The 23795-nt window shown below is 35.2% G+C and overlaps 1 protein-coding gene across 4 annotated transcripts in view; it reads left to right on the forward strand.

The window, feature by feature from the left end:
• zfh1 (Zn finger homeodomain 1) overlaps window positions 1–23795 on the forward strand; it is a 746119-nt gene that overhangs the window by 273938 nt on the left and 448386 nt on the right. The window contains exon 1 of one of the 4 annotated variants that reach the window (XM_081748989.1): window positions 20464–20661. The exons of the other annotated variants lie outside the window; for them this stretch is intronic. Coding sequence (XP_081605115.1) covers window positions 20625–20661 — 37 coding nt within the window. The 5' untranslated portion in view covers window positions 20464–20624. Of the gene's footprint in view, window positions 1–20463; window positions 20662–23795 lie in introns of those variants that run through there. 4 annotated transcript variants of the gene reach the window in all.

A 23795-nucleotide genomic window follows, 5' to 3' on the forward strand; every position in this document is an offset into this window, starting at 1 on the left:
CCTGCCGGAACATTTGAAATTTTGAATAAATTATTCGGAAAGAAACTTATTATAACCTGGGATTATCCTGGCTAAACTGAGATGTCCTGGAACTCTGCTCGTATGTCTTTCTTGTGTGTAATACACCTCTTAGATTCACCTGATACGTCTCCTTTCCAAAACCAATGCTTTTTATGTTAAATTTATATTTCTAACCTCCAATGTCCCTCTCCGGATCACAGCCTTCATTAAACTTTATTGAAAATATAAAAATTCTTCGTGTTACAAATTATAAAAGTAATTGTAATTTAATGATGATATTATGACAGGACACTTGTCGATATCTCCTTGTAAATTTACTAAGAAATTTTGTACTGGACGTATGACGTGAATGTGCAATTTACCATGGAACATGAAGCTCATGTTGTCTCTGTAGGCACAGTAGACAAAAGTTGATGCTACTTCGTCCCGAAAGTGATATCCCGTCTCATTTTGTGCACCATACGGTAAATCCTTTGGTTTTCTCACTGAAAATCGAAGCCGATCCTTCACCATGAGAGCCGAAATATTTATTACTCAGCAGCGGAAAAGCTTCATATAAGATGGCATAACTTACATTGTATATTAAATATAGAATTACATTATTTTAGAAGTAATAGAAGTGATCAATAAGTGAAACCGATATATTTCCCAGAAAACATTTCTTTTACTTATTTTCAAAGGCTATAACCATTAACATTATTTTAAAAATTTACATAGAGATGGCAGCACTGTAACGATGTCAGTATGTGTATATCAAAGTGTGGTGGAATCTTCTAGAGAACTGTGGGTGGGCCATGGGGGGTAAAAGAATATACAGTTGTCGTGAAGTTGTGGGAATGTCTCCACCTGGTTCTGGCGACAGGTTACTTACTACAAAAGGAAAGATAACATGGCGTGGAGCGTCGTTTTCATTTCACCCAGTCACTTCACCCCTGCCTCTTTATTGAAAGCAGTCCATGTTTCTTCCCTAATGTTAGATGTTTGAAGAGACATTTTAACTCAGGACCAGAATAGAGAGATTATCCAAATGTCTCAATGTCTATAGAACTTCAAACTTTTACGTTCTCAAACTTCTTATTGATGATATTTTACAACTGTTACTCAGATTTTACGATGGTTAATAAAATTAAAATAATAATAATAATAATAATAATAATAATAATAATAATAATAATAATAATAATAATAATAATAATAATAATAATAATAATAATAATAATAATATATCGTTGAGTATAAGGCGACGGTTGGAGAAGTAAAATAAAATTTGTGTTACCAGATTTGAGCTGCTCTTAGTGCTCCGTGAAAAATTTCTCTTTAAAAAAATGCTCTGTCACTTACCAAAAAGTTTGTGAACCCCTTCTTTAAGAGAGAAAATTGCTCGTACACCACTCAAATATAAACCAAAGGAACTCTTGAAATGAACTTTAACGTCCCACGCTTATAGCCTGCTAGACTAAGGGAGGCGATGATTAAAGGGAATGATTGTGAAATAAATGGTAGAATGAAAATGTGGGAGGAAAGGGGAGTATCCTGAGAAAACTCACGAACACGATATTGTAAACCACAAACTTACTTGGTCGGAGATCGAACTAAGGACTCCACGTACCAGAGGTAAGAACTGTACCACTGAGCCACGATGTTTCCCTTAGACTACAATTTGAAACGAGTCATATATTCATTTCATGCATAGTTTTTTTTTTCGTTTCCTCTTCTGTTCGACGCAGTATAAAAGAGCGGAACATGTACCAAATTGTTCAGCTGCATTCATGAAGTAAACTTAGAAGTTGTCAGCGTGCTGAAAAAATGAACATAGAAATAAATTGTTTGAAAAGAGGTTAATAGCAAATTTTAGAAAAATGATAGATTAGTGACTAATTTTGAGCAGCAATAGTAATCAGTAGAGATGTATATGGAGGTGAATTTGTATGAAGAAAATGTTGGTAGAACATGAAATCAAGAGTGGACAATGAGGAACAAATGAGGAAATTGACTTGGTAATTGAAGGCTTGTAGTAAAATTATAAATCGGTGAATCCAAATCTTTCTTATTGACCTGACTCCATACAAATTTTTGTAACGATTGGTTCATTGCTAACTGGGAAACATAAGAAAAACAAAGTTCCAATATTATTAGATAGGGGGAAAAGTCGATTCAGAGCAGGCTTAAGAAAGAGGTAACAACCGCTTTAAGGATACTTCTATGTGAATATGTCCATCAGCAACAAGTTGAAATAATAATAATAAGACAAAAGTGTTTCTTAATTAAGAAAAAGGAGAGAAGTGCCAAATTTAGAATCTAATTTATTTGTTAGGTCTAAATGTACATTTTGTAAAGAAGAAAATGTGTTTAGTCATTAATCACAAAAAAAAAAAAAAAGATTGTACTCGAGGAAAAGCTGTTTTTTTTTTTTTTAATTATACCTTTCCTGTTTAATTAAGATAAAATGTACCCCTCTGTACGTAATATTTAAATTTAATCTCTGTATATAACAGAAGAAGTCCTGACTGACTGATCACCGCCAGGGCCAAATCACTTAAACTGAAAACCGTAAATTTTGGACAGTGTATAGAATTTGTGATGTAAGGTTCCACTAAGGAAGGATTAAAGGAACTACGACGAGAAAGGGGTGAAAGAAGGGTGGCAATTATTATCTTAAAATTGCCATATCTCGGAGTGTTAGAAACATGAAATTTGGAATTTAGATTTTGCATTTAAGATAATCAAAGACGTGTTTGAACGTTTTTGTACATTCCCTAAAAGGGAAGAAAAGGGCAGGTAGGGAAAAGTATTGGGATTGCAAGTGTTAAAATAAGCTCCCCATATCTCCAAATTTTTAAGGACAGAGACATAAAATTTGGTATTTAGTTTTTTCGTTTAAAATAATTAAAAACGTGCTTTATCGTTGTTTTTTTTTATGTTTACCTTAGAAAGGCTGATTTGATTTTGAATTTAGCGCCCCTTTCAGCAGCGAGATTATATGAGACATGGGCTTACAACTTAACGTGGAATCCGAATCGTGTGAGCTCCCACCGGGAACCGAACTCTAGTCTCCCACACCAAAGGTGCGTACGCTAACAACTTAGCCACGAGGGAACTCTCCGTTAGAAGGAAAGAAAAAGGGTGGGGGGTTGGAATCGTTATAATAAGATGGCCACACCTCGAAATCCCTTAAGATTAAAGATATATTAGGATATGAGAAATGCGAAGCTTGATGCCAAGCAAGTGCAGGGGTCTGGGTGCGAAGTCCCCAGCTAACCGAACTCTAGTAATTAATAAATTCATTGTTTCTGCATGAAATATTCTGTAATACAAAAAAATATTACATTAATTTTTATTAATGTGGATAATAATCACAATATATTAATTAGTTAATTAGTTGTATGCAACAATAGCAATAAAACGATTTTGAGGATTTACTTTTTTTTTTTTTTTTTACAGATTTGGTAGGCAATATTGAAGAAATACGGTTATTGGGTTCGAGTACGAAAAAAAATACTACAAAAGAAATAATAGAAAACAAAATAATGGCTTATACAATAGCATCGATATATTTCAAGAATAAGATACAGAGCCCTAGAAATTACCGAAGCACGTGCCAAAGACAGATTCAATACACATGCTCTTAGATATGGGAGCATACGCCCCTGTACATACACATGCAAAGAGTCTATACATCCGTTTGGTTTCGCAAATTAACGTACGGTTGGTTATTAACATCATAAATATACAAATACAGCCTTAGAAATGGTATCACAGTACTTGTAGAGGTACGGTGTTCTCCAACCGCACGACGCATTCAATTCCCTTTCTGATTTATTCTCCAATTAAGTGTTCGACGTGAAACAGAGAACACACACACACACACACACATGTAGTCAAATATATACGTATATATACACACGTGTTGCCCTCTTCATACGGTAAATCATCCTCCATAAAACGAAATTTTCGGGTAGAATGTTTCACATTACTTAATACAAAAGCTAGTAGAATCCCCACTTGCCTTTTCCCAACGTAATAGATACACATATAAGTTTCCCTTTCTTTAATTTTCTTTCGGAAAATTGCTAATTTGAAAAATCCCAATTGTAAGCTATAAAGCATTATTGGACCCATTTTATGTACTTAATATATAAAGGAACTCAATACTATTATGTTCTTTGTGTATACTGATTCCCTGTCAAACGTGCACTATTTTTCAGAGGTTTTCTGGATATTTTTATGAAGGTGATTCTCATACAGTAGTACTCATACCCCTTACATTTAATGTCCTTAGGTAGGTTTGAGGGTCCAAAAGATGGTACTGAGCGTCCGCAATTAATAATTCTTTGTAAATGGGGATGTAATGGAGAGTAGTTTTTTTTTTTTTTTTTTTTTTTTATTCCAGGACAAGCTTATCTGGATCATCTAGTATGCCCTTTATAGATGTCCCATCTCCATGAATTTGTTGCAATCGACCACCTATTTTGCCTTTGATCCTGACATTATATTAGGGTACATGTTGGCTCAGTAGTATAGCGCTTACCTGTAGTACGAGATGTACCTGGTTCGATCCCAATCCATGTAAGTTCTTAAATAAAACTTCGAATTTTAATAGTATTATATAAAATGTTATTGAGTTGAGTTCAAAACCAGTATGATTTATTAACTTGGATGAATTTTAGGTATAGTACGTTTCTTCAGTCGAAGTGCAGTTCATATATTTTAAAAGATACCACCTTCTACGTATTGTCACTCATGCCATAAACAAGTCATCGTCCGAAGTATCTTGCGGGAAACATCCCCAATAACCAAATGACCAACCAGAACCCTCATTTCAAACAATTGACAATCGTTTGGGGTCTTAGTTTCCACAGTTCTAAATACTGTCCTTTAAGTTAGAGCTCAATTCCTTATTCTTACATTGTCTGACATCTATTTCATATTAGCCATAGTATTGGGAAGAAAGAATAGACACAGTAGATGTTAAGACGTTGCAACCCTGCAAATGCGGCCAAAAGAGGTTTAAGGAAGGAAGGCATGCTGTTGATAAAAATCAGAATGGGAACTTGAAAGAAATTTTCCGAACTGCACTTCTATTGAGTAAACGCACTATATTATTAAACTACACCGAATCTAGATCTCATATATTATTAAATAAAATTATATATACGCTCTGATAAAGACAGTAAAGAGGATCATATGAAATACATTTATGAATGAATGTATGCTGGTGGTTAAAGCGGTTAGTATTGTATACCCTCTTATACCCCAAGTATGTGAAGTTTTGAAATAAAAATGAAATGAAATCTTTCAGTTTAACGTCTCGCGATTATGTTCTTTAGGCTAAGGGAGACAGTGTTTAAGGCAAGTGAATGATGATGGAAGAATTGGTGAAATGAGAAAGCAGGAGGAAATGGGAACACCCCCGAGAAAATGCTAGGGATGGCCACATTTTTTTTTCGAAAAATGGCTTTTTCGAAGACGAAAAACGAAAAATTTTTCAGAAAACGAAAAACGAAATTTTTTTCGAAAAAGTGAAAAAAGAAAAAACGAAAAATGAAATTTCCGAAAATCGAAAAACAGATTTTTCGAAAAAGGCCATCCCTAGAAAATGCACGGACCCGATGTCGTCCACTACAAACTTACTTGGACGGGGATCCAATCAGGAACTCTTCGCACCAGAGATAAGGCTCTATCACTGAGCCACCGTGCCCCCTATGTGAGCACCAATAGCTTTTGAAGTTTAACAAAAAAGAAATTGTTAATCTCGAAAGTATTTTACCTTTTAAGATGAAAAAAGAATTAACCTCAACACATACTTCTGTGAATGGAATATGAAAATATAGTCGCCGTTACCCGCGAAAATATTAACGGATTGACTCTATTAACGAAGTCGGCCGAGATAATCGTTTAAAAAAATCACGTCTATTCAAGAATTATTGTGTGGAGTAACGGACGGATTAGCATTACAATCTTATAAACCCGATTAGCGTGATTCTAATAATTAGGTAGTAGTCTCTTTTATTCTTTCACAATAATTATATTTTCCATAAAATACAGATTGTAATGTACTATATGTATTAAAAGTATGTGGTTCCGCGTAGCGTAGTTGCTAACATTCTTGTCTTTGGTGCGAGCGGTCCTGGGTTCGATTCCCGATAGGGACACTTGGTCGAACAAGTGTAAAAACTTTTTCACGCCAGCAATCCTGAGTGAGGTTTTCTGAGTTTTCCTCATTCACACCAGCCAGATGTTGGGATGGTACCTAGCATACAGGTCTCAGCCTGCTTCCACCCTTCTCTTTCCTCAGACAGTGTGAACGCCGAGGGACATCATCCCTCATACGTAACGGGATAACTGGTCATAGATGCCGAAAGACCAGAAATCTAATTCCTAATTCTAAAAGTAAAGGTAATGGTCGCTTTCCTTACGGACCAAATTATGAAGGCCTAAAGGAGATAAAAGTCTATGTTTGGAGACAAAGGCTCTACCACATTCTCTAGACTTCGGCACTTGTGAAGGTGATGTAGTCAGCACCAAACTCCGGACCAATTAATCTCCCAGGTGTCCATTTTAAAGAGGCTGAGTGAACCTCAGAACTGCATGGAATCGAGGGTAGAGTGAGAAAAATCCTCAGCGGGGATTGAAGCGAGCGCAAGTTGGAGGTATTCATCTTTACCGACAACTCTACCGTGGTTCTTATATTAAATCTATTAGACCTATAGGCCTATTCCATTTCAACTCAGGCAAATTTAAAAAAGTCTGTCCAGTGATTCTCTCAGATTTTCATGAAATTTAAATATGTTATACTAGGTAGAAAAATAAGGGACCCATATTTTTGCGTTTTCCTCAAAAATTTTTTTTTGACCAAGTTATGCCCACTTGAAATTTTGGGTCAAATCTCCCGCGCTTTTGGGGTCAAAATCTTTGAATACATATATCTCGAGAACTGTTCAAGATATTTTCATTCTGTTTTCTTCCTCTGAAAGCTCTCTGAAAGCTCTACAAAATGAGACTAAATTCAATGCTGTAAGTTATATACATACTGAGCTATTATTGCTGAAAGAAAAAATAGACCCATTTTTGGGTCAGTATATCTCAAAAACCCCACCCTTAAAAAAATTCATATTTTCAGGATAGATTCAACAAGATCCCAACATGCTTCTGCATAAATTTCAGAGAGAGTAAATGCTTGATTCAGATGTTACCGCCTTGGTTGTACAACACTGTTCAATTTTCTCGAGGATTGAGCAGTCACAGAGCAGAATAGTTTTATTTTATTTATGTACCTAGGTATTACTGACTTCACGTAAGGTAAAATTAGCTTACGTTATCCGTGGTAAAAAGTACTACTATTCTGCAGTGAATTGAACTGAGCTGTGCAAGCAATATTCGTGCCATGAAATTTTTGGAGGAACTGCACTATTATAATCGTTGATATACAACAAAAGTAAAAAAAATATCTTTGTTACTTTTTAACAATTATTTACATACAAATTAATTTTATTTTATTATTTATGTTTCAGGATGATGTCATAATAATAAACTCGTCTTATTTCTTCTTTAAATCAGGGCATTTCGAAGTGTGGCTCAAAAGTCGCAACTCCCAGCCAATCAGAAGATGTGCTTCATTCAATTTTATAAACTCAGCTGGAAATTGGAATGTACGTTAAGAGTTGTGTACTGAGGGTTGAACACTTACTGGTATTTTTGTATCATTTCGGTAAAGTTCTGTGTACATCATTCTAAAAGTTATGGGGAAAGAGTGGAAAATCTGTTTTTTCTGGTGAAAGATATAAGTGTCCAGATTTTCAACATAAACATAAAAATGTAGTGTACAAAAGCACAACATGTAGATTTGTGAAACTGGAAGATATGTCCTTTTTATTGAAAAACTTGTTTAAACGTGATGATATATCCAGTGAGACTTTGGTTTGTTTCAACTGTTATCGCCGGTATTCCAACATGTTTGAAGTGAGTTCTGACGTCTCCAAACCAACAGAGTATGTTTCCTATGTAAGTGCAAGCACAGCAAATATTTCTACAGAAGAAAGTGATCCTGAACTCAATGTACTTGATGAGGACACAACATTTAACAAACTGAAGAAGTGATGCAAGCTATGAACACGACCATTTCCAGCCTTGAAATGAATGTGACACCACTGAGGACACCTACTGTTGTAAAGCCTGAAAGAAGAGGAGCTTATGTGACCAGGAAACGAAAGCAACTGATAACAGAATTTGAAGCAAAAACAAACTTTAAGTTGGCAGAAATTTATGATCTCCCTGTCCATGAACAAAATTTAAGTGCTCAGCGTGTAGTGTGTGTTAACTGCGAACAGTGGCATAAGAAGATTAATGCTGCCTTTGAAGAATGCCGCTCTTACAATGAAAAAGTACGATTGATGACAATTGTACCCAACAAGATAACGAAGACGGAATTGCTGTCCCGGTTTCCCCACGTGACAAAGCACTTAATAGACAGATCCAGAAGAATACAACGAATGCATGGAGTATACCATATTCCTGATCCATATTTAGGTCATCCATTACCTCCAGAAACTGTGGCACTTGCAAAAAGTTATTACCTTAGTGACGATGTTGATTGCTCTCTTCAGAGCCCCAATGCTAAGGACGTTATAACAGTGAGAGAAAATGGTGAGCGTATTTAAAAAGTTAAGCGATTCTTAACAAGAACAATTAAAGAGATTTATCACAAGTTCACAGAAGACCATCCGAATGTAAAAATTGGCGTGTCAAAGTTTTACACACTTCGCCCGAAATGGGTTATTCTCCATCCACCAAGGGAAGTATGCGTTTGCATATATTGTGCAAATTTTGAACTCTGTTGTGCAGCGTTAAAAAGTTTCAGCACATCGCTATCTAACGACAAAACTGAAATCAGGCAACAGTTGCAAAATCTGGTGCTGTGCTCCCCTCCACGTGAATCTTGCTTCTATGGAGAATGTGCAGATTGTCCGGGAAAGGAAGGAATCAATTCATGGTCTCTTAAATTAGTGGAAAAAGAAGAAGATGACGAAGAAATTTCATTTGCAGTGTGGGAAGCAGGAAATCTAGTAAAGAAGTCAACAGAAGTACATGTTTTCACTGAAGAAGTAGCAACATGGACTCTGAAGGCAGTGACTCATCTTCACATCAAAGAAGTACAAAGAAAAGCCATAGCCGCAGAGAAGATGGTAGTTAAAGAAGACTCTCATCATCTGGTGCTCCATGTAGATTTCGCTGAAAATTGGACGGCCATAATGAAATATGAGATTCAAAGCTATCATTGGAGAAATGACCAGGTCACTATATTTACAGGAGTTTCTTACTGTGCCAACAACACTAGAAGTTATGCAGTTGTTAGTGATGACCTTACCCATGATTCGGCACATGCTTTGCTGGCAACAAAGATGATCATCTCCTGCACTGAAAATTTAGCTGACATTAAAACTTTCACAATGATATCGGATGGGGCAGCGAGCCATTTTAAAAATCGTTATCAACTTCATGAATTCACAAACTTAAATTTCGAAAATAAAAAATGGCTGTATTCAGCAACAGGTCACGGAAAATCTGCCTGTGATGGAATAGGCGGAACAGTAAAGCATATTGCAACGAAGCACAACCTGACATCAGAGCATTTGGAATGCATTCAAAATGCAACAGAATTTGCTGCCACTGTTGCAACATATACGAAAGCCATCACCATTATCCATCTTGCATCCACAGAAGTTCAAAAATTTCGTGATGAAAAAATTGCTCAGTGGACCAGTGTACGGGCTGTAAAAAGCATACAGAAAAGTCATTTGTGGTATGTATGTGACAAGAATGTGTACACTGCACGCACAGCAGAACATGAGAAAGACGAAATTTATGCAGTTACAACATATATGCCAAGTGTTGTTTCATCTAAAATTCAAGACATCAAAGTTGGCTCATTTTTGGCTGTGATTTATGATGATAATTGGTGGGTTGCAAAGGCTAAACAAGTTTATTTTGAACTTCAGGAAGTGCTTGTGCATTTTATGCTGCCCCATGGACCGGCCAAAGGCTATAAATTTCCAGAGGGGAAAAGACAGCGGGCTTATGAGTGCGCAATACCAGTGGAAAATATTCTCAAGATTCTGTCACCACCACATCCTTTAGGACAGTCAGGAAGACTTCACGGTATAACACAAGAAGAAGAATCTGACATTCAAAACGCTTTCATGTACAGAACTAATTTGTAGTGAATCTGAAAAACGAAATATGTATAATTTCTCCGACATAACCACAATTAATAAATGTGTCCTAACATCTGAACCAAACATTTACTCTCTCTGAAATTTATACAGAAGCATGTTGGGATCTTGTTGAATCTATCCTGAAAATATGAATTTTTTTAAGGGTGGGGTTTTTGAGATATACTGACCCAAAAATGGGTCTATTTTTTCCTTTTAGCAATAATAGCTCAGTATGTATATAACTTACAGCTCTGAATTTAGTCTCATTTTGTAGAGCTTTCAGAGAGCTTTCAGAAGAAGAAAACAGAATGAAAATATCTTGAACAGTTCTCGAGATATATGTATTCAAAGATTTTGACCCCCAAAGCGCGGGAGATTTGACCCAAAATTTCAAGTTGGCATAACTTGGTCAAAATTTTTTTTTGAGGAAAACGCAAAAATATGGGTCCCTTATTTTTCTACCTAGTATAACATATTTAAATTTCATGAAAATCTGAGACAATCATTGGGCACCCTCTGCCTGTCTTGAGATGGAATAGGCCTATAGTACATTTGAGACCCATTTGTAATTAAATACTTAGCATGCTCATCTTTAGGGTGGAAGGTCCGAGTCCGATTTCGGAGGAGAGGTTATTTAATTCCGAATCATAGGCGTAGCCAGAGCTTTTCATATGGATGTGCGCAAAAGGTAGTTAAAGCATAACTTTTTACGTGGATGTTCACGAATAATTAAAGTATCAGCCACGAAAAAACTGCCCGCCTGAATGCTTGCAATGTATCGTGGGACACATGCCTCTGAAAATGTATCGTGGGACACATATGTCCCAGTGGTAGTGAAACAGTTAAAGCATAGCTTTCCATATGAATGTACTCGAAAGTAATTAAAACATAATTTTTCACAGGGTCTGTTCTCTGTTGATGTGCACAAAAGTAACTAAAAGCATAACTTTTTTATGCAGGTGTGCACAAGAATAATTAAATTCCATTCACCCTCTCAGTATTGCATTTTCACATGCCCATTTTGTTGACTCTTAGAAGCATTAAAAATATAAGGTAAATTGTTATTTGAATGAATTGAAGAATTACAGATAAAGAAAAAAAAAGTTGAGAATTGAAGATGAAGAAAGAAAAATTAAACCATGTTATTAGGGTATGCACATGCACACCCTAATCCTGCAGTACTTCCACAACAATTTTTATAGAGGCAGTTGGAGAGTGCTTCAAATTATATGACCGTAGCCAAACTCCCTCTATAAAAATTACTTCGTGAGTAACTTAGAATTCTGAACCATGTATTTTTGGATAAGGCAATTATTAGTTCCTAAGTGAAATCTTGACCCAACTAAGGTAGGTCCCATAGTTTTGGAGCTATAGACCTTTAAAATTCATTTTTTCATGTTTTAGGCAGTCTATAACTCCGAAAGGAAGCATTTGTGCACCCAGGATGGTCTATACTTTTTGTCTTATCTTGGTGTCAGGAATCACCTCCCAAACGTTGTCGGTGTTGTTTTGAAACACCCTGTATTTCCATGTCTTATACAACCTCTCTCTTTGTTGAAAAGACACTTTCAAGATCACGCTTACATAATGCACTAAGAGAGATTTGATTTCAAATGGATTTTCACTTAGCGTAAAAGATTCATTTGCCCTGTTTAACGTTGTTAAGTATTTTCTATTTTGTCATTTTAATTTCGTTATGTAATTTTCCCTCAATGTGCTTCTAAATGCAGACTAAGTGTTTATAACGTATAATAGAGTGTGCTTGTGCGTGGAAGCCAAGGGAAGTGAAGGGTTTCCGTGGCAGATTGTAGTACATTTGCTTTTAATCGGATTAATACTATTCACCTTCAGGTAAAGCTTTCCCTCGAATGAACACCGTGTTCATTTCGAGAGAGGCGGGAGAAAGAGAGAGAGAGAGAAAACGTGGTGTTGTTAAGTTCTGCTCCGGTGGCCCATTCTGGACCTAAATTAATGACGAATTCGACCCAATTAGAAGGTAAGAGAATCGCTTCCGAGCAGAGTAAATGTCAATTAGCGAGTTATTCATGAGCTCGCTAGACTTGTTGCTGCGGTTGGAGCTATACTGTGCTTTTAGCTGTGTGTTATGAACTCACGGAAGAAGATATTACTGCGCACAAAACGCCATATGCTCTGTTCTCTGGTGCAATTTCAAAATAACAGATGAACGCTCAGCAATCAAGAAAACACTTGTTATCTGTGTTTAAACCTCGCATTTCGCCACTACTGTGTAGGTGGGCAAGAATATGTTTTTATCAACACGTATTAATTATTCTTGCCTACTGTAATACTGTCCTAGTGGTTTCTGGTGGTTGACATATATACTGGAAATATATTTTATTTCTTTTCTCAGTTTGTTTAAATGAAGTACTAATTGTCACCAGGAAATATATTCATGTTACCGCAGATTCTTTTTTTTTTAAAAAAAAAAAAGGGGAAAAAAGTTCATTAAAACAAAATGAATTTTCCCCCTCTGGGTAGTATGTTCATTTTGTATTATGTTACAGTTTTATTATTATTAGAGTTAACTGTTATTATTTCGGAAATTGCCGCCGAAAACCCCTTTTATTATGATATATACTTAGGAAACTTCCTCTTTGTAGAATCCAACAAAACCTGTTCTACTTTATTTTTAGCTTACCTTTCGCGGAATTAAGGACGCACGCATTTTAATTTAATAATAATAATAATAATAATAATAATAATAATAATAATAATAATAATAATAATAATAATAATAATAATAATAATAATAATAATAATAATGTAGGCACCTTGTGAAATCTAAAATAAGCTTATTCAAAATTTATTTTTTAATTTGACTTCGTCTAAAGTAAGTATAAAGAAGGTATGAGTGTTCAAGAAAAAATCATCCTTAGTGGTGTAGCGGTATAGGCAATTAGATGTAATCTATTACACAATATAGTAGACAGTAGAAGTCCTAAATTATTATTTTTTTTTTTTTTTTTGGGTTGTTCGGATTTTAACGACCCTTTTCAATGAAACAGGATCAGATATCAGTGGCGGATCTAGAAGTTAAAAATCGGGTGACAGCCAGAATTCGAACTATGATAGGTATATCATAATTTTACTATAAATTTTCAAAAATATATAAATAATAACTTAAATTATTTTTGTCACTGATGGAACTCGGGGGCCTAGCCCCCTGGCCCCGGACTAGATCCGCCACTATCAGCTATTTAAAAGTAGCCAAAATGGGCGTTCTTCGCACGGGAAGAATAGTGTTTGGAAAGTATTTGAACTCTCTTTCCCCTCCCTCTTCTGATACGAGTTTCAATTAAAGTGTAATAATAAAAACGCATAAGACATATTTTTTCCATTAATTTTATATTCCCTATCCCCTTAGAATACGCCCTTAAATCAAAAATACATGATAAAATCCCCGCTTGAAGTAGATACCATGTTCCAAAATTCGTGTCAAATGGGTCAGACGTCTTCCCGTGATTCTATCACAAAAAACTGCATTGTCAACTTCAATGTGAAGAAAGAAATTATACAAAATACCTTCTTTCTGCAACTTAAAAAGGAAATGTTTAAAAACACGGAGACTTTTTAATGAGGAGTTGAGGAGAAGGCTCATAAAGCGCTTCGTGTGGAGTATTATATGGGGCAGAAAAATGGACATTACGCGAAAATGATGAAAAGCGACTGGAAGTTTTCAAATGTGGATGTGGAAAAGAATGGGGAGAATTAGTTGGGTCGAGCAGAAAACGAATGAGAGGGTGTTAGAAATGGTGGGGGAGGTGAAAACAGTTTTAGATATTATTAAGAAGAGAAAGGAAAACTGGTTGGGACATTGGCTAAGAAATAGCTGTTTCATGGGGGGACGTGCTAGTGGCGGGAAAGAGAGGGAGTGGGTGAAAAAAGGCTACAATTGGTAGACGATATCAAAATTAAAAAATCGTAGGTGAAGATGAAGAGATTAGCGAAATACCGTAGAGCACGGAGATACGGCTTTTAATCAAAATAACATAATGAAAACTTAGGTCGAGGTAGGTACTAACTTTTTATTCCAAAATTCATTTTGTACTTTACCGTTTCCTGGGATGTAATCTATACCAGGCTATATCGTTTACAATGTGCTTAAAGAAATTGTAGAAAATGTTCCCTCTTGAAAGAAGAATTTTCAAAAACGCTTAGATACGTGCCTCTTATTTTTTAATGAGGAGTCGAACTTTATCTTCCTAACTTGACAGGCTTCTGAAATACTCAATATTACCCTTTTGTGTGTGTGTGTGTGAAATAAATTAATCTTAAATAATAGATTAAATCTCAGTAAAAGAAAGTAACAAATAGTAGACCTTTTTATTTGTTGAGTAACGATAACTAATGAAAGAGGATTTTTTTTAAAGTGTGGCAATTAACTTAGGGTTTAGAGATAAACCGGAACGTTTGGAGTTTTGAACAATTTCTGATGCGACAGATTATATAAATCGCGGACGTCTGAGACCCTTACGAAATATGTATAGTTTCGGATAAATATAATCTCAGGGGGACACCGTTCTTCTTTTTCTTCCGTTCTACCTGTCAAGCAAGTGATTCTTCTAGCTCGAGTCAGCTCCGCCCCATCTGAGCAGTATCTCTGAGCTTATCGAATCTTGGCCCAGGTGATAAGACTTAACACGTTCTGATTTGAAGGGGACACCATGAAAATTGGCATTTTTTGGAGAAGCTTTAGAAAAGGCAACATATTACCATAAACCAGAGATTATTTAACTTATTAAGTAATCTATTACTAGTAAGTAAGAATTGAAGAATATGGATGTTTTAAGAAATAATTAGTACATTCTCAGTCCTAAGCCTGAATAAAGTATGAAGGAAAGCTGCGAAAAGTGTTTTTTTTTAATGCGTTTACTTTCTGAATATATATAAAGTTTCATATTATGATCTTACTGAATTGCGTATGTTGATTATGATGTACCTCTGAGATCGGTTAGTCTTATTCCTGGGGCAAGATGAGATAAGCGGGAAACAGAAGCGGAGCTGAGTCGAACTAGAAGAAACAGCTGCTTGACAGGTGTGAAGAAAGAGAAGAACGGTGTCCCACTGACATTATATTTATCCATAGTGTCTCTTTACGTGTCTGTGTTGTATGAGTTTCTTGATTAATGTGAAATGAGAAGTAAAAAGTAATACAACTATTTCAGTATACTCTTAGTGTACTTTAAAAGAGTTTACACATCAGTACATATATATATATTCATAATGAACACAGTCATTAAATCCGCATTTATTCAAAAAGAAAAGGAACGTTAAATATAATTTTCGTGTAAAACTGAAACAACTTAACAAATAAGTTTACTGTAACTGGTAATTATATACAGTAAAATTTAAATAAGGATATTAAAAACCCATCTTCAGCAACATGCAAACAATGCGCGCGATATAACTAACTGTGTTCCTCTGGTATAAGTATTGTATACATATATGTGGATAGAATTGATGACAAACAGTGATTTCCGGCGTGCATTTGAGAAGAGAGAATATGTGATTGCGGTATTCAAATTCCAATTTTCATTGATGCATAAAGTCAATCATGTGCCGTAGCACAAAGCGGCTTCGCGGTGTCATTGTTTGTTGATTTTACTAGACTGAATTTGGTCGGAGGCTGTGCATAAACAAAGCAACTTGCTTGTTACCGTGATTGCTTTTCCCAGCCTCTCTTTTTTTTTTTTTTTCCTTTCCTTCATATTGGAATGAAATTCATCATAGTGAATTCATTAAACCATGTTTTAATTCCCACCACCACCATCACCTATTCTTCACTTCAACCAAAAAGCTAATACTGATACACGAGAATCAGTTTGAATCACATTTATATTCGTATGAGCTTAGTAGGTGTTACAAGTTGGTGTACTTAAAAGAAAGTTGGGACATCAATTCACGGGTAACAAGAGAATAATTACAGTACTTTTTGGAGAATTGACCTATTACTTTACAACCACACATTTTTGTGTTTTTTTTATTTCTTCACTCTATAACCATATGAATTCTGCTTTTCCAGCTGGTTGTATTTATTTTCTACCGTTTTTCATTATTTTTCTTTTTATAGAAAACGATTTTACATTTACTTCATTTCCTTTTTTTATCTTAAGTCTATGGCTATTCGAGGATGCGTTTCCGATGCTTTACCCCTCGCACCCAACTCGATTTAGGTGGCTATTCGGTAATTTTACTTTCGCCAGAGTTATAAATCATACCAGAGCTATAAACCCTGTATGCCAGTCAGGGTTTTCAGGTCCTTTTTTCATTGGAATTGTAGAATCAGAATGACCTGCTTAAGTTGGTTTCTTGTGAGAAGACTTGAAGGTTATCGAAGAAGCATTATTCTTAGCTGCAATTTCATCTTATGTAAAGGAAAAAAAAAAAAGACTCCGAGGCAAATGCCGATTTAAAGTGCATCCCATTAATAGACAAGGACTACTGCAGGGCAAATTTCACTGGCAACACGTCTTTTCTTTCTTTCCATCCTTTAGGCATCTTCTACAAATTCCGAAGTAGCTGGCGGTTTATTGTTCTGAAACGCCCAGATACGCTCAAGCCGACGTATTCTTCGCGTTTTTATTGCCTTCGCATTTGCAGTGCATTGTGATTAGCCATCCACATTTAATTACATGGTCAGCGTATTCCAAGCGTACGCATGAGCCATAAAAACGCGTTGCGAACGCATCGATAGCCGTGCACTAAATCATAATCATAATTTTTTTTATTATTTTACGACCCTTTGTTTACTTTATTTTCCTATACATTTTCTTCCATTTCCTTATTCTCTTCTGCTACTTTGTTTATGATGTGATCTGTAGTGTTATAAGTTTTGTTTTTTCGTTCTTTCCTCTTTCTGTCTGTTTACACCTATTTTCCTCTAATTGTATGTCTTGATTTCCCTTTGTATGTTTTACTTTTTTCCTTTTGCTTGTTTTATCTTACTTGTTTTTTTCTGTTTTGTTAACACATTTTAATTTTCTTCTCTCTCTCTCTCTCTCTCTCTCTCTCTCTCTCTCTCTATATATATATATATATATATATATATATACAAGGGCGGATCCAAGGGGGGGCTACGGGGCTATAGCCCCCCCTTGACGCTCAGGTTTACACTGGATAAAATGGACTTCAAATCTGCTTTACACTGGATAAAACGGCAAATTATGGTTTAGCCCCTCCCTTGATCATATCCTGGATCCGCCACTGTATATATATATATATATAAAGTTTCTGAAAGCTTATCTTTTCTTCCTTAAAATTTCTCCCTTCACGAATTTTGTAGTAAATTTTCTTTTCTTTTCTTGTTTTAATTATTTAATTTTGTGTTTTTAAAGGTACATTTCATTCGTTTCTTTGTTATTTTTTATTGTTTATATGTATTTGTTATTTTAATAATTCATTTTATATTTTTATTTTTTTGTGGTTTTTGCTTTTTGTTCTTCATTTCATTTCGTTTTCATTTACATGAAAAGTATGTACAAACTCAGTTCATTTTAAATGCAAAGAAATGAAATCTTTGAGTTTAACATCCCACATTTATGCCCGTTAGGCTAAAGGAGACGGATGATTAAGACAACTGGATGATAATGGAAGAATTGATAGAATGAGAATGTGGGAGGAAATGGAAATATCCCGAGAAAACCTACGAACACGATGCTGTCCACGATAAGCGATTTTGGTCGGGGATTGAACCAAGGACCCCACGTACCAGAAGTAAGTCCTCTACCACTGAACCACCGTGATCAGTTCACTTTAAAATCCAGCCAGTCCTGATAGACTTTAAAATACAGACGACTAATTATTTTACACCGCTACTACCTAAATAATTGGGTAATAAACTTTCTGTTCTCTGTATTTGTCACGATTTCTCGTATTGACGTGAAAATGGCGCTAGGAAAGAATTGAAATCCGCTTGCGCATACACATTGGTCTACTATAGACACGAATAAATAACTCCCTGTGTCGCCATTGACTACGCACTTCTTACCTTCCCCCAATGCTGCCGTGTCGCGACAAAACGCTGTAGCTTGAGCTACATTGTTTTATCGCTATAAGCATTTTTGAATTTCCCGCCACCGATATTTATGTTCATCAGGCCCAGCATTGAGCTGAGTCAAATACTTTTGAAAATATGCCAAAGAGAATTACGATGTAAGTAGGAAATTAGCCGGTCTGTAGCGACTTTACGGCTCTTTTTCTCAAAACTGCTCCGCCAAAGTTACAGCGTTGTGTCGCGACAGGGCAGAGGCATCTGAAGTGGTAGGACACCAGAGGCGTCATTTCGGGAGGGCTTGGTAGAGCAATTGCCCTCTCTTGAATTTGAGAGGTCCATACTTTATAATCAATTGTATACTAATACAGTAAAAAAAATAAATAAAATAAAAACATGAAGTTGATGTCGGTAGAGCATCTTGTCCCCCCTGATAAAATCTGAAATTACGCTAGTGTACCACACTTCCGCCATCTACATAACTACTCACAAAGTAGCAACAAAGTCGTTCATAGCAAGGTTGAGCTGAATGGTGTTACTGTCGATTGATAACAAGTGAAAGATTATTTTGTAGACAGATTGTTTCAATTTCGTTTCCGTATTTAAATAATTTGGTAAGATTTTAACAACATCAAATTACTTTTAAACACACTTACTTCAGAAATTTTCTGTTATAATTGCCCAGTAGCACGTTAAATTAATACTACAGTATATTGCAATATAGCGTATACCCTTGAACTTCCCCAATCAGTTACAGCTGTATAACTTTTGCTTATTGTCGTGACAACAATCGAATGCTTTCAAGGACATGAAGTCATCATCAGCTAACGAAAAGTGCACTGCCTTCTGCTCTAGACAGTAGTGTTACGTGATTAAAGGACATTTATACAACGTCGCGACTATAGTTTTTTTCTTTCTTTCTTGAAAATCTCGCATCAGCTTCCAACACTCACCCATATCCTGATATTTAGTTTAATGATATCTATAGTGTAGTGTATGCCTCGTTTGAACTTTTTTCTTTTTCTTTCTTTCTTTCTTTCTTTTCTTTTCTTTTTTTTTGTTGTTGTTGTTAAACGCTAATGATATTGTATTGTTACTATTTTGTTTGACTGCGTGTTCTGTATTAGTGGAGATATATGGAAACCCAGTGCAAGAGTACAAGAGGCTTAATCACTGCGAAATTAAAAATACCGATATTTTTACAGTAATTATGTGATATCTTCAAATACATAAAAATATAACCAAAATGTGGAACAAGAGCGTACTAGACAGTATTATTTTGCATGAGGTACCGTTATCACGAGTCATCTATAGTAGCTTTCCGTTCGCAGCCATTTTAAAACGCGAAAATAAATGCCGATTTTCTAAATAGCTGGAAATCGAAAGCAGATAAGTGAGTCGTGATAGCGGTTTCATATGTAAAATAATATTGTCTAGCAAGCTCTTGTTCCACTCTTCGATTATCTTTTATCTGTTTGAAGATATCACATAATTACTGTAAAATTAGCGGCATTTTAATTTCGCCGTGATGGGGCCTCTTAAAGCGAATATGAGTCACATATGTGGAAAGGTAACATGCTAACAGAAATAGACATTCTTGTAATGAGCCGTGATAAATAAAGTAACGCATACTGTAGACATTTATTTGAACAATGCTAGGAAAAGTAAGTTATTTGTGTAGAAAAACAGCTTAGAAAGTTGTAAAGTCAAACAAGAATCCACTATTATGCCTGTCTCAAAACGCTGTTTTCCCGCTGTGCAGAGGTAGCCATTTGTTTTTCAAAAGGAGTTCTTCAAGCACCTCCGAATACCTCTTCGTTCCTCCTCCTTTTCTTCTTTGTCTTCTAACCTGTTTCCCATGTGGCCACCATTCCTTTTTGCCTGCCCCCCCCTTTTTTTTTTTTGCTGGTTATATACCTTTCAGGTTGTCTGCGTTTTCAAGGAAAACGAAAAAAAAAAGAAAAGAAAAGAATAACACACACGGATGTTTCCAATCAGTCAACCTGTGAAAGGGACCCCTACTGCTTTGTCCTTCTTCCTGAGCTAGGATTGGTAATTTGAAACCTGATGGTATAGCCCTCCTGTGAGTGTGTGCAAAATCCACCTACCTCCAAATCAACTCCCACGATACTGGAACTGGAGGAAAAGAAGACGCCTTCGGACGGTGAAGAGTTTTGGGTGAGCTCGTGAAGGCGGTATATATATATATATATATAAAAGAAATAATTTTAGTTTTTGTGGTCTACATTGCTAGTGTTCGCTTGTTTTTCAATTTGGTGTGCGTACGACGGGATCAAATAACAAAAACTTGGTTCTCTGTACGTTGGAAGGATTTTTCGTGCAAAAATCATGTAGAAGTGCTGAATTTTCAAGAAAACTGAATGGAAACCACAGCTCAGGATTGTTATTTCATACAAGGTGAGCAGTAACTAATAAGTAAACATAAAGAAGTACGCGGTTTCTTTTTTTTAAGTATTTAGGACAGACAATAACGTTTTATTCCTTTCAGAAATTTCTAAGCTTTTATAATATTTAGGATCAACAAGTACTGGTAACCACGTTGTGTTGTTTGACTTTCTCTGTGGAATTTGGAAGTGTGGTTCTGTCAGTGTAACCATATTGTATATTACTTTTTTAGAATATTTCGTAGCTCTGATATATGTAGCGACATAATCACATTACCTTTATATCTGAAACTGCATATGCACAGTACTCGATTTTAATCTTATAATGATCCTTGTTATTTATCTGTACTAACAATTCTTGTTCTAACAGGTTCGAGGGAAAATCTATCTATATATATAAAAGAGAACGTACAAAATCCTTTGTCCGCTCATCACGCTAATACGGCTGAACCAATTTCTTTTATTTTTGGGGGGTTATTAGGATTTGGACCCTAGATGGTTTTTATCATATCACTTTAATTTTTAATTACCAGTGTCTTGAGATAATTGACCATTCAAGTGTCCATAACGTACAAATCCTTTGTTAGTTATTCATCATAGGTAAAAATAAACGTATTTATATGCAACCCGCATGACCGTGTCACTCGGCGGGTTAACATAAATGACAGGCGATATAATGTTAACATTTACTGCAATCACTTGAAAGCGAAAAAGTAAAAATTATCTAAGTAACAAAGTTTATTGCGTTCCGGGGTGACCGCAGCGAAGCGGGGCGGGTTAACATAAATGACAGGCGATATAATGTTAACATTTAATGCAATCTTCTATGGTTTTTATCATATCACTTGAAAGCGAAAAAGTAAAAATTATCTAAGTAACAACGTTTATTGCGTTCCGGGGTGACCGCAGCGAAGCGGGGTGAACGCTGCTAGTCCCAAATAAATTATCACTGACATGTTTTTTTTTTTTTTTTGGGTGTCACTTAGTGTTACCTAAGAGACGAGACGAGATGAGACCAGAAGTAAGGATTTCTCGTCTCAGCTCGTAAGTTTTGGTCGAATTCTCATCTCTTCTCGATTTTCGGAGACGCTCGATTTCTCATTTCGTCTCGTTTTGCAAATGTATGTACAAATGTTATACTCTCATTTTTTTTTTCTTAATTTCGTCTAGAAGAATATTAGAATTCTTCCGATTACGAGAGATCCACGAAGGGTGTAATAACAGAGAAAATATGTGTTATTTTCTCTGTGATACGATATATTTAAACAATATTCATTATTGTATAGTTGTATAATGACTTGCATATCTGTAAACGTTGATAAATAATGCTCTTTATTGTGTTCGTACCTATTATTATTATTATTATTATTATTATTATTATTATTATTATTATTATTATTATTATTATTATTATTATTATTATTATTATTATTTCTATTAATCATGTAACACCAAATCAGTATTCGATATCTAACTTGGGTGCCGTACTATTTCCCACAAGATTCGAGAATTTTTTCGTCTTGTTTCGAATTTGAAAATGCACTCCTCGTCTCGTTTCCGTGGACAGCAGCCAGCCATAGAAGTTTGTGGAGGGGCATACATTTGTCAACGGGGTTCAGGTTGTGAAAAGTTTTAAACCACACTATATTCATAATTACTTGTATGCATGGTAACCACAAGTTTCATTCTATTCCTTCACCGTAGCTAGCTACTCTAATAATAATGAGGCCGCGGTAGCTCAGTGGTAGAGCGTTCACCTCAGGTGCGCAGGGTCTTTGGTTCGATCACAGCTCGCGCTCAGTGTGATCTTTGTGATCGACAAACTCCGTGTGCGTAGGTTTTCTCGGGGTTCGCCTGTTTCCTTACACTTTCTTCATTCCACCATTTCATTCATTTCCTATCATCATTGTCTCCTTTGGCCTAACTGGCATAACTGTGGGACGTAAAACTGAAAGATTTCATTTCATTTATAATAATAATAATAATAATAATAATAATAATAATAATAATAATAATAATAATGAATATTTGAAGAAAGTTTATTAACCCATTATGCCGTAGGTCCATATATGTATTTTAGGTGTTCAAAAACTCACTCCTATTGGATGCCTGAGAAACTTCATTTGATGAAATGCTATTTATTGAAATATGTTGTAAGTAGTTCAGCGTTTTAGTAGCGTACATGAACTATTAATGTTCTTTATGATCTTAAGCCTCTCTTTTGCCTCAATTTCTTTCCCATCAAACATCAGTGAACTGTTTCCTTTTTAACCTCCTCAAAGCAATTGTACAGGCTCCTAATATTATTCATATTAATGTAGTGATTGTAAAATGCAGAAAGATTATAGTACGTTAATTAATTATAATGTTCTTTACTATTTAAAATTATTTTGAATAATAAATATCCGAGAAATGTATTCTTGTATATTTAAAAATAAATAAAATAAAAAATACGGACCACTGCGCTAAACTTTCTTTCCCATTTATAACATTAAATCAAGTCTGCTGCAGTTAATTTATTACTATAAAACATTTATATTTGAAATATTAACCAAATTGTAAGATATTCGGAAAACTTCGAAAAGGAAAACTTTCCCAAAACTAATAATATCTTAATTAATTAATGTTGTTAATAAAATCTTTACTTATAAAATGTTAACAAAATATACTAACCAGGTTTTGATAAAATCCTCAGAAAAGAAACACTCATTCATCCCAAGAGCAAACTACCCCTTGTGGGTTTTTCCAGAAGAATATTATACAAATGTTCATAAAATCTCCTGTTCAGTTTGAGAAATTCACATAAATAAAACTCACACACAAACTTTCACTTGATCTTTGCAAAAGAAATGGATTACGCGATATTACGGTATTGCAATCAAAATATACTATATTTATGAAATAAGAAAAGGGGGGAAAATATACTATATTTATGAAATATGATATTCGTAATCATCTGAGAAGTTTTAAATAAAGTTGTCTGAAATAGTCTCGCCCTTGAGAACAAACAACCTCTTTTGGAATTTTTCAGGGGAAATGGCTTATGCCATATTATAGGGTAATTAATAATATATATATTTATGAAATGTGAACAAAAATTATCTCAGATGTTTGTGAAAAACTTATCCGAAAAAAAGAAACACCCTA

Source organism: Thermobia domestica, chromosome 2 (assembly GCF_964235325.1).
Source record: "Thermobia domestica chromosome 2, izTheDome1.hap1.1, whole genome shotgun sequence".
In the NCBI taxonomy this organism is placed as follows: domain Eukaryota; kingdom Metazoa; phylum Arthropoda; class Insecta; order Zygentoma; family Lepismatidae; genus Thermobia; species Thermobia domestica.